Source organism: Gymnoscopelus braueri, assembly GCF_963280865.1.
Source record: "Gymnoscopelus braueri genome assembly, chromosome: 22".
Lineage (NCBI taxonomy): Eukaryota > Metazoa > Chordata > Actinopteri > Myctophiformes > Myctophidae > Gymnoscopelus > Gymnoscopelus braueri.
The window spans coordinates 5,915,583-5,932,098 of record NC_137624.1 but is presented as its reverse complement, the minus strand read 5'-3'; the positions used below and the strand labels follow the sequence as shown (position 1 = coordinate 5,932,098).

Sequence of the window (16,516 nt, the reverse complement as noted above, 5' to 3'; positions counted from 1 at the left end):
ACCTGATCAAAAAGGAAGTTGACGGAGGCAGGTACTGTGGAATGGCTTGACCTCCAGAAGGCCTTCGACACAGTGAATCACCAGATTTTATTATATAAATTAAAGGCCATAGGTTTTAAAAGGGAGGCTCTGTCATTGATACAATCTTACCTTTCAGATAGGTCCTTTAGCATAATAGGCATAATAGGTCCTTTATTATTTTTGTTGTACATTAATGACATGGATGCAGCCATGTCCTTTATTTTTGTATGTAGATGATTCCGCATTACTGGTGACAGGAGAGTGCCTAGAATCAGTTAGTCTCTCGCTTGAAAACGAGTAAAAAAAAGTCAACAGATGGTTAAGTGATAACAAGTTATCCCTGCACTTGGGTAAATCTGAATGTATCGTCTTTGCTTCAAAGCACAAGTTAAGGGAGGTGTCCAACTTTTCAGTCGGATGTAACGGAGTACAACTACAGGAGAAAACTTCAGTTACCTATCTAGGCTGCATATTAGATCAGAGTATAAATGGTGAGTCGATGGCTCTCTCAGTCCATGCAAGGACTAAGTTCCTAGCTAGGATAGCCAAATTCCTTGATAAATCCACCATGAGGACACTGGCCTCAGCATTAGTCCAATGCCATTTTGTGGCATATAAAAAATAAAATAAAAAGACAAACTACAGACAGCCCAAAATAAATTAATGAGGGTAGTCTACCTCTCCCCAAGAAGCCATATTGGCCATAACTATTTTAAAGAATTAAATTGGCTCCCCGTGGAAGACAGAATAAAACAACTGAGACTTATTATGGTCTATAACATTTTAAAAGACCAATGTCCAAATTATTTTAAAGGTTATTTTCAGAACGTTAGTGACTACCACAGTGTGAACACAAGGGCTAGTGTAGCTGATCTTAAACCACCAAAATTAAAAAACAAGGTAGGTAAAAGCTCATTCCAATACACAGGGGCAGAGGAGTGGAACAAAATCGCACATGAAATACAATTTGCACAGTCACTTAATAGTTTTAAAAAGATGTTGAAAAATTGGCTGATGGGCAAGTTAAATTAGAGTCAGGGGCCCCTGGTTGGTCTGCATTGGTCTTGTTGTATGGCTGTTATTGGGTGCGATAAATGTAATATTCTTTGTATTTATTTGTCTATTGTGCTTTGTTTTTTATGAATGTCTATGTTGTTGAGTGCTGTTGTTGCAATGATTTTAATTTAGTTAAGGTAGAATGGCAAGTGTGTTGATACAGTAGTTATAAACCATGATGTTATTTGCTCCAATCATTACTCACATAATAAACCTCTCCATCATACAGGGACGGGTCCCTAACGACTTCAAAAAAGCAAGGGTGACCCCTCTGTACAAAAAAGGAAACCAATTAGACCCTGGCAACTACCGCCCTATTTCTTTTCTTAGCTCCATCTCGAAAGTCATGGAACAAATAGTCTATGAACAGGTTGATAAGTATCTTGCCGAGAAAAATCTAATTTACAAATTCCAATCTGGTTTCAGAACAAACCACTCCACTGACACATGCCTTCTCTATTTGAACGACTCTATCAAACAAGATGTCGACAATGGCAAATATTGCGGCAGGGTCATGCTGGACCTCCAGAAGGCCTTTGACACCGTTAATTACCCAATTATGATCGATAAGCTCAAAGCAATAGGTTTTGATGATACATCGGTGAGCTGGATGAGATCCTACCTGGAAGGGAGGGAGCAAGTGGTGGAAGTAAACGGCACCCAGTCCCCTCCCCTCCCAGTGACTTGTGGTGTTCCGCAAGGAAGTATACTAGGACCTTTACTGTTCCTGATATATGTGAACGATATGTCTTCAGCTTGCGACTGCAAACTGTTCCTGTTCGCAGATGACTCGGCTCTGCTGGTCTCGGACAGGGACAGGCTGCAGGTTGAAAAAACTCTCAGCTCTGAACTCAACAAGATCTGCATCTGGCTCTCCGACAACAAACTATCATTACACCTGGGTAAAACTGAATCCATCCTCTTTGGGTCCAGTTCTAACCTTAGCAAGGATGAGAGTTTCACGATCAAAGTGGGTGATGATGTTATCACAAGAAAGGAGGAAATTACCTACCTGGGTTCCATCTTGGAGGCAAACCTCTCCAGTAACAAAAACGCAGAAAGAGTGATCAAAAAGGTAAACCAAAGAATACGCTTTTTGTATAGGATTGGACGTCTAGTCAGTAAGAATACTCTGAAGATTCTTGCAGGGGCCCTCATACAATACGATACGATACGATAATACTTTATTGTCAGTTCACACTGAAATTTGTCTTGCGACCCAGCAGCCATGTATGCAACAATAAACAATAAACAGTACACACATTTGACATGACACAAGAAAACAAAACAGAACAGAATACATACATAAAGACATACAAAGACAAGAGCAATGTCCACCTCTCAGCCTACCCCAAGCCTACAACTCCTGATTAAGCCTCAATGTCGTCTGATGGACAAAGGACCTCTTCAGTTTGACCTTATTGTATGTAGGAACACTGTATCTCCTTCCTGAAGGCAGCAACCTATATTCTCCATACAAAGCATGGCTAGTGTTTGAAGTGATATTCCTTGCCAACCTTATCATACTGTCATTATACGTAGATGTATAGAGCCTCTGAAGTGGTTGTCCAACAATCTTTGAACAAATGTTCAGTTGCTGCAGCAGTTGTGACTTTAAGGCTACAGACAGACATCCATACCAGGTGGTACTACAGTACTGCAGAACACTCATAATAACAGAAGTGAAAAACAAAAGAAGAATCTGTCTACTAGCACCAAAAGATCTCAGGCGGCGAAGGAAATAGACTCTTTGCTTTGTCTTCTTACCCACTGATTCAATCTGGTCTTTCCATGACAGAAGGTGGTCAATTACTACTCCTCAATCAACCAGGTATGTATACGAACATACCTGGTTGATCTGTTCACTATGAATAGTAATGGGGGATCTGTGTATCTCTAGTGGGGCACCAAAAACAATCTCCTCTGTCTTTTTTGTGTTAATGATAAGAGCGTTGTTATCACTCCACTCCACCACCTTATTTACTCTGTGTTGGTGCAGTCCAGGATCACTGGAACTATCCAAAAGAGAAATCAAAACTGTATCATCAGAGTACTTTAGAATGTATTGGTCTGGTTTGTCAGTGCGACATTCAGACAGACATTCCTCAGTACGACAGCTGTCAGTATAAAGGGTGAAAAGTACAGCTGAGCTTACACAACCCTGGGGAGCACCAACATTAGTAGTTAATGCTGAGGAGAGGGTTTTGTTCACTTTCACCCTCTGTACTCTGTTCGTAAGGAAGGAAGCATACCAGTGAATTAAGTATGGATTCAGTTCCAACTGTACCATCTTTGTCACCAGAATATCAGACTGTATTGTATTGAAGGCTGAAGAGAAGTCTAAGAACAGCACCCTTGCATGATTCTTGTTAGACTTATCTAGGTGTTTTGTAATGAAGTGGACCAGTGTGACAACCGCGTCCTCTGTACCGCAACCTTTCTTATAAGCAAACTGACAGGGGTCAAATTTGTCTTTAGTTATACTTACAAGATGTTGCAACAGTATTCTTTCCAGTGATTTCATGGTCACTGAAGTGAGAGCTATGGGTCTATAATCCTTATGTTCTTTTGGACATCGGATTTTGGGTAGTGGTTTTATGTGCGAGGTTTTCCAACACAGAGGAATTATGTGTGTATCTACAGAGGTTTGAAATATTGGTTGCCACACAGGAGCCAACTCAGATGCAAAGTTTTTGAGGAGAAAAGCACTGCACTCATCCGGCCCATTAGCTTTCCTTGTGTTAGTACACCGAAACACTCTCCTGACATCCTCTTCAGTGATGATAATTCTGTCTGAGGGGGCAGGTGTTACAGCCTTCAGTATTTCAGTGCACTTAGAGGAATCACCTAATGATTCGAATCTGGCATAGAAAGTATTTAGGTCATTGGCAAAGCCAAGTTCATTGTCTGTCACAATAGGTTTGGTTGGGGATGACATTCCTGTCATGGATTTCATAGTATCCCACGCCTTTTTGTGATTATTGGCTTTAAACGCATCCTCTAGATGCTGTCTATGTGCCAATTTTGCCTGCCTCATTTTAGTTTTTAGCTTTTTTTCTGTCAATTTAAGTGCACCGAAATCTTTGTTTATGAAGGCTGTTTTCCTTTCATTAATAACATTCTTTATGTCCTTGGTCACATAAGATTTATTGTTCGGATAGATTTTAATTTCTTTTGTAGGAACAACCAGCTGTACACAAAAATTAATGTAATCATTTGTAACTGTGGTTATTTCGTCCAATGAACCATCTCTAAAAGTGTCCCAATCTGTACAGTCCAGGCATGCTTTTAGTTGTTCCTTGCTTTCATTTGTCCATGTCCTAACTACTTTCTTCTCCACCTTTCCTCTCTTCAGTTTTGACTTATAAACTGGAGTCATGCACACAACGTTGTGATCAGAGGTCAATATAGGCGGCCCAACCGTGGCAACATATGCATGTGGAATGTTCACATAACACTTGTCCAGAATGTTATTTTTCCTCGTCGCATCCTTAACATATTGTTCAAATCCCGGCAGCACGGTGTCCAGATAGCACTGATTTAAGTCTCCCAGCACGATTGCTGGTGCCTCTGGATACTGCAGTTGCAGTCCGTGCACACAGTCAGCAGTGGTTTTTGCTGCTTGTGCAGCTCTTCCTGGCCCTTTAGGAGGCACATATACTAGAAAAAGTAAAATGCACCCAAATTCGCGGGGAAGATAGAAGGGTCTTAAAGTCATGCCTAGGATCTCCACGTTGGGATCATCGCATATCCTAAGTTTGACGGTGAAGGATCGACACCAGAGATCATTTATGTACACACATACACCGCCGTAACCCCTCCCTCCACCTCTGTCCAGTCGTACCAGAGTGAATCCGGGGACTTCATAGAGTGAGTCTGGTTGTGATGGCTTTAACCAGCTCTCAGTGAAACAAAACAGTGATGCCTCACGAAAATCATGATTGTACCTTGTGTATGTCCGTATCGTGCCTATCTTGTTGTGCAAGGTTATTATGATTATGCATGCACTTCATGGTATCACAACACAACACCTCCAAGGCCTTAAAAACAAGGCTCCAAACATCCCAAAACAAACTAGAAAAAGTGCTCCTCGGAGCACAGGTCTCCGCCAGGTCAGGTAGGCTATTGTGGCCTCCTGGTGGCGCTATAATAGGCCAACGTGAAAAGGGTGCCATTTCTTCTTAGGCCTTGCACGACAATCGGACACTGACTGCATTCATGATTTGAGGCATTTTGTTAAAAACATGTGTTTCGCTAAATTAGACCTGTTGGTGGCGCTATAACAGGCCAATGTTAAAAGGGTGGCATTTGTTCCTCAACATAATGTGAATGTGCGTGCAAAGTTTGAGCGCAATTGGACAGTATGGAATATGAAAAATCAAACACATCCGTCGTGATCACATGACTATAGAGATCATGTGTACCGATTTGCGTGAAATTTTGATAAAATTGGAAGGAGTAGTATAAAATAATGTGTTTTACATAAGTTGGCCTCCTGGTGGCGCTATAAAAGGCAGATGTGAAAAATGCAGGGCAAAGGTTTTTCCTTGACCTCTAGGGAGTGTGCATACAAAGTTTTACACAGATCGGTGCAATTATAGGTAAAAACCCGAATCGGCCTGTTATAGCGCCACCATGAGGCTGATTTGAACATTTTCAAATGGTAGTTCTTCCTCGGCCTAACGGGAATGTGCGTGCAAAATTTCACGGAAATTGCATTCTGTGTTCATGATTTGAGGCATTTTGTTCAAAACGGAGCACTCCTGCAAACTTTGGAAGACATTTTTAGCCAATCAGGATGGAATATGAGAAATCTGAAAGACTTGTTTCGTTTAATGACTATAGAGATACTGTGTACCGATTTGCGTGATCTTTGGACCAAATCTGTAGGAGTACTGTCAAAAAATATGTTTCACACAAATCGGCCTCCTGGTGGCGCTATAAAAGGACCATGAGAAAAATTTGGGGCAAAGGTTCTGAATTGGCATCCAGGGAGTGTGTGTGCACAGTTTCGCTGCGATCAAGACAACGGCACCGGAGATTAGCTGGTCACAGACGGACGGACGGACGGACACACACACACACGGACACACGGACGGACGGGGTGGAAAACATACTCTCTCGCCATGCCTTTCGGCCTGGCGGAGACAACTAGTAAGGCTACTTCTTGGCCTCAATCAAAAACCCATCTAACCCCTGCTCATTTTGCTAGGATTGGATGGCTTAGGGTTGAGGACAGAGTACAGCAACTTGCTATGGGCCTGGTCTTCAAGATACACCACAACATTGGGATCCCCCTGTGTTGTGGAATGCCCTACCAAAAGGAGTAAAGGAGTGTAAAACCCTACTCACTTTCAAAACTGCCCTAAAGATACACCTTCAGGAGGCTGCAATTCGAAAATGGCCCCTGTCTAAGTCTTAACCTACCCCCCTACCCCCCCCCCCCCCCCCTATTTCTTTTTCTGCTCTTGTTCACTTTTTCACTCTTCATACCAGTATACCAGATTGTATGGCATTCTGTATAGTATTGTGTATATCTGTCTGTCTCTTATATGTCATCATGATTTGTGTGCATGGGGATCTCATCTTAAACAAGCTCAGTGCTTAATGAGTCTCCCAGTTTAGTAGACCTTGTATTTCCATGTAATTAATTCCATGTAATTTGTACTTCCATGTACTGATGTTCTCATGTCTTACTAAATAAAGTACATCAATCAATCAATCATTTATGTGGGACCTCAACGGAAATAAGTTCTTGGACTTTTTGTGATGTCCTGATATATACTGTACTGTGCACCTCTGTGAATTTGTACCATAAATTATCAAATCAAATCAAATCAAATCAAATCAAATCAAATCAAATCAAATCAAATCAAATCAAATCAAATCAAAAAATAAAGAATGAAGAATAGTAAGAGCTAGATAAGTACTGTTCCTGGAGAAACAGTGTGGGCTCCATCTCTTGAAATGTTTATTTAAGTCAGCTATAAGAACTAGAGGACCAGTGCTAAATCCCTGTGCATTCATTTCAATATGCCAGCGCCACTCGAAGCAAATCACACAGGTGTTGCAAATACTGCTAATTAAAGATTCAAACATCACTTTGCTGTCATAGAATGTGTGTGTGTGTGCGTCTATAGTGCGTGTGTATCCTCACGTGTCTCTCCCTGTGTGTGTGCTTGTGTGCTTGTGTGTGTGTGTGTGTGTGTGTGTGTGTGTGTGTGTGTGTGTGTGTGTGTGTGTGTGTGTGTGTGTGTGTATGTGTGTGTGTGTGTGTGTGTGTGCATTCGCGCTTTGCCTTCTTCGCACACACTCGCATATACGCACACACACACTTTGGATGTCCTATTTTTAAAGCCTGCATATGCGGGACCAGTGGCTCAGCCAGAACGCTAGTATAGCCTGGGCCTAGGCAGGAGCGGGTGGGCGCGCAGCGTGCGTGCATGTGTCCCCTCGGTTATTGGGTTTTTTTGTTACTTCATTTCGGTTTTAGGGTTAGGGTTATGTTATTGTCTCCGCCAGGCCGAAAGGCATGGCGAGAGAGTATGTTTTACCCCCTGTCCGTCCGTCCGTCCGTCCGTGTGTCCGTCATTCTGTCTGTGGACAGCTAATCTCCGGCACCGTTGGCTTGCTAGCAGTGAAACTGTGCACACACACTCCCTGGATGCCACAGCAGAACCTCTGCCCCAAATTTTTCACATGGGCATTTTATAGCGTCATCAGGAGGCCGATTTGTGCAAAACATATTTTTTGACAGTACTCCTACAGATTTTGTCCAAAAATCCCGCAAATCGGTACACAGTATCTCTATAGTCATTAAACGAAACATGTCTTTCAGATTTTTCATATTCCATCCTGATTGGCAAAAAATGGCTTCCAAAGTTTGTAGGAGTGCTCCGTTTTGAACAAAATGCCTCAAATCATGAACACAGCATGCAATTTCCTTGAAATTTTCCACGAATATTTCCACTATGCCCAGGAAGAAATGTCACTTGAACATTTTCAAATCAGCCTCATGGTGGCGCTATAACAGGCCGATTTGTGTTTTTACCTATAACTGCACCGATCTGTGTAAAACTTTGTAAGCGCACTCCCTAGAGGTCAAGGAAAAAACCTTTGCCCTGCATTTTTCACATCTGTCTTTTATAGCGCCACCAGGAGGCCGACTTATGTAAAACCAATTTTCTTATATTACTCCTTCCGATTTTATCCAAATTTCACGCACATCGGTACACATGATCTCTATAGTCATGTGATCAAGACGGATGTGTGATTTTTCATATTCCATCCTGATTGGCTAAGATTGACATCTAAAGTTTGCAGTAGTGGCTTGTTTTGAACAAAATGGCATTTTCCGTCTGTGACCAGCTAATCTCCGTCACCGTTGGCCCGCTCGCTGCAAAACTGTGCACACACACTCCCTGGATGCCAATTCAGAACTTCTGCCCCAAGTTTTGTCACATGGGCCTGTTATAGCGCCACCAGGAGGCCGATTTTTGCCGATTTTACTCCTGCAGATTGGATCCAAACATCACGCAAGTCGGTACACAGTATCTCTATAGTCATGTGATCAACACGGATCTGTCTGATTTTCCTTATTCCATCCAGATTGGGTAAGATTGGCTTCTAAAGTTTGCAGGATTGGTTCGTTTTGAACAAAATGCCTCAAATCATCAACGCAGCATGTGATTTCTGTGAAATTGTGCACACACATTCCCACTAAGCCGAGGAACAAATGCCACTTGAAAATGTTTAAATCAGCCTCATGGTGGCGCTATAACAGGCTGATTCACGTTTTTACCTATAACTGCACCGATTTGCGTGAAACTTTGCACGCACTCTCTCTAGAGGCCAAGGAAAAACCTTTGCCCTGCATTTTTCACATTTGCCTTTTAGAGCACCACCAGGAGGCTGACTTTTGGAAAACTAATCTTGTGCACACACACTCCCTGGATGTCAATTCAGAACCTCTGCCCCAAGTTTTTTCACATGGGCCTGTTATATCGCCACCAGGAGGCCGATTTGTGCAAAACATTTTTTTTAATATTACTCATTCAGATTCTGTCCAAAAATCACGCAAATCGGTACACAGCATAGTCATGTGATCAAGATGTAAGTGTCCTGATTTTCCTTATTCCATCCTGATTGGCTAAGATTTGCAGGATAGGTCCGTTTGAACAAAATGCCTCAAATCATGAATGCAACGTGCGATTTCTGTGAAATTTTGCACACACATTCCCACTAGGCCGAGGAAGAAATGCCACCCTTTTCACATTGGCCTGTTATAGCGCCACCAGCAGGTCTAATTTAGCTAAACACATTTTTGGAACAAAATGCCTCAAATCATGAATGCAGTGTCCCATTGCTGTGCAAGGCCTAAGAAGAAATGGTGCCCCTTTTCACATTGGCTTATTATAGCGCCACCAGGAGGCCACAATAACCTACCTGACCTGGTGGAGACCTGTGCTCCAAGGAGCACTTCTTCTAGTTTCCTATGTAATCCACCATTCAGGTGTCACTTGTCAAAAAGAACACGACTGTTGTACAAACTAGGCTGAATATGTTTGGGGTTTTACATCTCGTTCACCTAAATGACCTGTCACCTCAATATGTGAATGGAAATGGGTTATATGTACTCCCTGTACAGACATGCCAAATGTATGCTAATCTCATGCAGTTTGGGCCAAGAAACATGCAGGTTTTTTTGCATGCGTATAAATATGCAATTTCCAATACTGTAAATGGTTCTGGGTTTGTGATTCTGAATATTGATGGAATTGTGTTTTTCTAAATTCTTAATTGCTGCAGAGAGCTTGGGGGTGATGAATCGGAGCCGAAGCTATGAGTTACTACATCCTACTAGTGAGTAAACCTGAACTGAATCAGAAATGTTCTGCTGCTTTATTTGTATACATTTGATATTTTTGCAATACCTACAAGAATATTTGAAGTTACTACTCAGCTTATACAGTAGTTGTAATCATTGAATGTGATACAGTTGTACACACTTGAGCTCCAAATCCTAGAGGTTGAGTCAGGTCCAAATGACTCATATTTCCAACAATATATAATAAATCCATGACATATATTCATTTTCAGTATCTTTGTTAACTCAATAAGGACATTGTCTCGTTTCAATTACTTCACTTGTTCTACTCATACAGTAACAAAATTATAACCATGGCCACTGCCTTTCCAGATCAACACACAAAACGTGTTTGGGACATAATGAATGCAAATGATTCTATAATATAATACTATAATTTAAAAAAAAGCATTTACTTGGTTTAATTTTCTTTTGATGGATGGAAATAATGAAATCATCAGAAAAACAGCTAACGCACATCCTCCGTTCTTTGGTGCTGAGCTTAACTGTAGGAACAGTAAAATAAGAACAAAGCGGGGCTCGCAACTCACTTTTTTAATGATCCAAAAGTTTATTTCTTTATAACAAAAAGCAGATAGTAGCTATACAACGTTTCGACCCTTTCGGTCTTTTTCAAGTAAAAACAAGAAAACAGGAAATTACATTTTTTATACCAAAATTGAATAAATTGGTTATTAGCCCAACCCAGCCCCCATCATGTAAGTCTTGGTACCGCCCCTGATCACCAGGATCAGGGGCGGTACCAAGACTTGCCATAGTTGTTGCCATAGTTTTGAGATAATGGATCCACCATACTTCCCTCCTCAATAGGAGATTGTCTATATCTCCCCCTCGTCTCGGAAGATGCACTTTCTCTATTCCTAGGTATCTTAAAGATGAGACATTGTGGTGTGCCCTTTTAAAATGTAAAGCTACTGGGCTTTTTTCATCCCCATTACGTATTGTACTCCTGTGTTCAGCAATACGTGTTTTTAAATCACGTGTTGTTTTACCCACATAGGCTTTACCACATGGACACCTGAGCATATAGATTACATTATTCGTTGTACATGTTATTTTCCCCCTTATTTTTATCTCTTGCCCCGTTGACGGATGATAGAAAAAGTTTAATTTTTCTGTAAAGTGACACTGAACACATGAACCACAACATCGATTACCATCTGGCGGGTCATCTAAAAAAGTGTGGGGTTTTTTTTGTATAAAAAGATGTAATTTCCTATTTTCTTGTTTATACTTGAAAAAGACCGAAAGGGTCGAAACGTTGTATACTATCTGCTGTTTGTTATAAAGAAATAAACCTTTGGAGCATTAAAAAAGTGAGTTGCAATCCCCGCTTTGTTCTTAATAATCATCCCATCAGACACCACAATTGACACCTCATTATAAAAATAAGTTAATATACCATACCATACCATTTTTGCTTCTGTGTTTTGCTTTGTCTTTGTGTCTTTTAACTTTCCCAGTGTATTTGTTTTTCTCTGTACAGCACTTTGTTAACCTTGTCCCTGAACAAGTTTTAAAATGTGCTTTATAAATAAAGTGGATTGGATTGGATTGGATAAAACATAACCATGCGCTTCATCAAAAAGCATGACTGGTAAATTATGAATTATGTCTGCAGTGATATAGGATATTTGGCTTGTCAAATATGAAAGAAGACCCAATACCCCATTTCCTGGGGAGCTTGTGTTTGGTTTAAACTTTAGTGAATCACTCTTGATTACACTTGTCTCCCTGCATTAATTCATGTTCGATGAGTTCAGCACACTGCTTCACAGTGGGGACGATAAAGGCTACTATTAGGGCATTCCTCCTGAAGGAGATTTGCGCTCTACTGAGCGCACCGTTTTAGTTCTCAGAATGCCTTATTCATTTCTAAATACATTTTCTTTAAAAATTTGAAATGCTTTTTACTCTTGTTTTTTTTTGTAGCTTCTGGACTCAGGATTGTGCTTCTTGGGAAAAGTGAGGGCAAAAAGGCAACAATTGGTAACTTCATCTTGGGGAAACGTACTTTTTGGTATCGATTGTGGAACAGGTTCTGTGTGACAGACGTTGGGGAGTGGAAGGGAAAGTCTGTTAGAGTAGTGAAAACCACAGACCTCGCCAGTCGATCAGTAGATTCACTAAGACAGGAAATGGAGACATGTGCATCTCTTTGTTCACCTGGACCAAATGTGATCCTGCTTTTATTGAACCCTACTGAATTCACTGAGGGAGACAGAAATACGCTGCTGAACATCATCCTGCGTTTGTTTAATCAAACAGCCTTTAACTACTCAATGGTCATCACAACATATGAGGGGCATGAAACAAACATCTCTATAAAACAGACCATTGAAGACTGTGGAGGAAGACATTACGGGATGCCTGAAAATAACCGTCCATCACTGATGGAGAAGATCGAGAGCATTCTGAGTGAAAACAGAGGAACATACCTCAACTTAGTTAAAGGTCCAGACACCATGACACCAAAGTCCAACCCTCCTTTGAACCTGGTGCTGTGTGGCACAAGAGGAGCTGAGAAGATTGCTGCAGCCAACACCATTCTGGGTCAGACGTACAGCCCTGGGTCTAGTTCCTCTACAGAGTGTGTGAAGAGACAGGACGTGGTGTGTGGGCGGTGGGTGACCCTGGTGGACCTGCCTGCCATGTATGAAACATCTGAGGAGGCAAGGATGCACAATGCATTCAGATGTGTCTCTCTCTGTGATCCAGATGGTGTCCATGCCTTCCTGCTGGTTGTTCCTGATGGTCCCCTCACCGATGAAGATAAGGGAGAGTTAAAGTCCATCCAGGGTGTATTCAGCTCTGAGATCAATGACTTCACCATGGTTCTGTTGACTGTAAAATCAAATCCAAACACTACAGATTTTGCTATAGACACAGACATCCAGCAACTGCGTCAGAGCTGTGGAGGCCGATGCACTGTCTTCAACATTAAGGACAGAAAACAAGTTCCTGAGGTGTTGGATGCTGTAATAAAGATGAGACCACTGGAGGAGAAACCACTCTGCTTCACAAGAGACATGTTTACCAAGAACCAGATGAAAAAGGTCATACAACTGAAAGAAGACAACGCCAGGCTACAAGCTGGATTTCAGGTGAAAGGTATTCAAGGTGATGATGACAATCACAGCAGAAATTGCCTAAGGATGGTGCTGATAGGGAAGACAGGCAGTGGAAAAAGCGCCTCGGGAAATACTATTCTGGGTAAGGAGGTATTTGAATCCGCACCCTTCCAGTTATCTACCACCAAGCGTTGTCAGAAAGCATCTGGTGAAGTAGATGGTCGTCGTGTTGTTGTAGTTGATACACCTGGTTTGTTTGATACAACTCTGTCCCACGAAGAGGTTCTTGAGGAGCTGATCAAATGCATCAATCTGGTGTCCCCGGGGCCTCATGTCTTCTTGTTGGTGTTAGAAATTGGCCGACTGACACCAGAAGAGAGAGAGACATTAAAGCTACTCAAGAAAGTCTTTGGAAAGGATTCCAATAAGTTCACCATCATTCTTTTCACAAGAGGAGACTCACTGAAGAAGATACAAATTGAAGAATTCATAAACAAGGGAGATGCTTCATTTAAGAACCTGATTGATGACTGTGGAGGAAGGTACCATGTCTTCAACAACCATGATGAAAACGACCAAAAACAAGTCCTTGATCTGCTGATGAAGGTTGAGAACATGGTGGAGGTGAGTGGTGGAGGATGTTACACCACAGAGATGTTCCAGGAGGCTGAGGCAGCCATTCAAAAACGAATGGAGAAGATTTTAAAAGAGAAGGATGATGAGAAGAAGAGAGAGATGGAAGCCCTGGCAAAAAAATATGAAGAAGAAAAGCAAGAAATGAGAAGAAAGATGGAAGAGCAGCTACTTGAAATTGAAAAGGAGAGAGAAATACGAGAGAAACAACTGAAAGAAAAGGAGGAACAAATAAAGAATGTGGATCAGGAGAGGAAGAAAGAACAGGAAAGAAGAAAAGAGGAGGAGAGTAAAAGGAAGGAAGAGGACGAATCAAAACAAAAGGAATATAAAGAAAAACTTGAGGCCTTGGAGAAAGATGGACACAAGCAAGAAGAAATGAGAAAACAAAGAGAAAATTGGGAGAAGGAAAGAGAAGGATGGTGGGATAAAAGAAGCCAGGAAGATCAAGAGAGAAGAGAAGAAGAACGACAGAAAATGAAAAGACTTCAGGACGAATTTAATGCGGAAAGAGAAAAACACGAGAAAAAAAGAAAAGAAGAGGATGAAAACAGACAACAAGAAGAGGGAAAAGAACAAAACAAAATGGAAAAAGATCTTGAAGGAAAACTGAAGGCGATGGAGAAGAAATATGAAAAGCAGGCCAGAAAACAAGCTGAGGAGGCCAGTGAAATCAAAGAAAAATACGAGATGCTCTTAACACTTTATAAAGAGAAAGAGATTTTTGAAGTTCTCTTTAAGGAACTGACAAAGGCGCGTGAGACGGGAACGTGCGCCATATTATGAGATCATTAATATGATACAAGCATTCAAAAGCATCTATTGCGTCAATATTTTGATTGTAACATATTCATTAGTTAATCACATGATTTGATTGTACATTACATTTTACATTACCTTGATTTTCTGTCTGCATGGCCGGAACGGGACAGTAATTCAGGCCGGGATTCATACACCCAGACTACCCTACCCAAACACTGCACACTGCACGCATGCACACCTGCACGCACACATGTCCACAACCACACATTCCATATGAAGTTCTGAACAAAATCTTCAGTCTAGGACTGGCCAATATGACTTCAAATCAATATCACAATTATGTCAAAACTTTGCCTTGATTCCAATTAATGAACAATTATAGTTTTTTTTTTATATTGAGAAGAGCCGCTACAAGCTCACAAAGCGGCGCAATGTTGTTGTTGTTGTTGTTGTTGTTGTTGTTGTTTGTTTGTTATTGCCCAGCTCTTAAGACATCACACATATTTTACCATAACAAGCATATAAACAGCTGCAACCATATCATATCACAACCAGATGACCACATTGGCCCAATTATACATACAAACTAAGTGTGTAGAAAATGTTTCATTCCTCATTGCACAGATTTTAAGCTATTTCTGTGAGATGGGCAGTTGTGTTATGTGTACACTATGGCCGAGTAGCCTATGTATTAAAATAGCCTCAATGCAAAGTTGTCTTCTTAAAATAGCAGTAACATATCACATAATATTGATTCATATTTTATCTGCTCTCCCTCCACCTCTCTCATAGACTAGGTTGATTCTGTTTACAACAGTCTTAGGGCAGGGCAGAAAGTGAAGCAAACTAAACATGTGCTGATTCTTCTTTAAAAAACATAAAAGGAAAGAAAAAAGATTACTGACATTTGACAATGGAGTCGGGTTACTAAAAGCCAGATAAATAGCTTTTGAGACATGGACAGAAGCTTGATCTGCAGCATATGTTTTTATGCAGCTTATTTTTATTCAATTATAAATAGCTATACTTGACAGGAGGTGGTGTGTGGTCGCTGGGTGACCCTGGTGGACCTGCCTGCCTGGCATAAAACATCTGAGGAGGCAGAGATTCATAATGCATTCAGCTGTGTCTCTCTCTGTGATCCAGAGGGTGTTCATGCCTTCCTGCTGGTTGTTCCTGATGGTCCCCTCACCGATGAAGACAAGGGAGAGTTAAAGACCATCCAGGGTGTATTCAGCTCTGAGATCAATCTTCACCATGGTTCTGTTGACTGTAAATCAAAACTGTTCCAAAACAGTTTAAACACTTAACGCCAATTTTATATTGTATTTCAATTTATAATGAGCATTGGTGAGGACCAATTATATGAAGATATGGTTGAAAGTGGGTGAAATGGTCCTTTAAGCCCTGTTTAATATTTTGTCTGTTCAAAAATAGCCGATATACCAGATCACAACACGTCACGATGCTACGTGCTGTGAGCTTGTAGATTGGCTATTGCGGAACATGCAAAAACACTGTATTGGTCCTTTAAATTAATAGTTTACATTACTGTAAAACCACAATGGATACAGTATACTTTCAGAATCATTTTGATTTTAAGTTGTTATTTCTTGACAAAAGCTACATCACAGCATTTTCAATGGCTGTCAGTATCAACATAAAATAACAACAGATGTGTTCTGTGTGCAGTTTGTCATCACATTAAGTTTTATTCTATTGTCACTTTACCAACCTCACACGGGTGGGTAGTAACTAACAACATTTAATCGGGATTACATCATCACATTATGAAAAATAAGTAACTATATTCAATCCAGATTATGTTCGAAAATGTTTTTAATTAGATTATAGTTACACTGTTGAGGAAGCTTGAGTACATCTTTAAACATTTTCAACTCCCACCGTTGAGTCTGGGTTTGTCAATACAGATCTCTGCTATCCCAATCCACAAGCTCTACAGATCTACAAGCTCGCAATGCGATGCATTGTGAGCTTGTAGATCTTGTGTAGAGAACATGGTTAAATACATTTAAATGGTAAATGGTGCATTTATATAGCGCTTCTATCCGAAGCGCTTTACATT

At 40.9% G+C, this 16,516-nt stretch overlaps 1 protein-coding gene across 2 annotated transcripts in view; it reads left to right on the top strand.

Moving 5' to 3' along the window:
* Positions 1-15,395, top strand: part of LOC308078731 (GTPase IMAP family member 8-like) — a 61,745-nt gene extending 46,350 nt beyond the window's left edge. Inside the window, exons 6-7 of one of the 2 annotated variants that reach the window (XM_080420041.1) lie at positions 9,886-9,939; positions 11,897-15,395. In XM_080420041.1, the coding sequence (XP_080276167.1) occupies positions 9,886-9,939; positions 11,897-14,454 (2,612 nt within the window). In that variant the 3' untranslated portion in view covers positions 14,455-15,395. The remainder of the gene's footprint in view (positions 1-9,885; positions 9,940-11,896) is intronic. The other variant, XM_080420040.1, reaches the window with a different exon arrangement.
* The last annotated feature ends 1,121 nt before the right edge of the window (positions 15,396-16,516 follow it).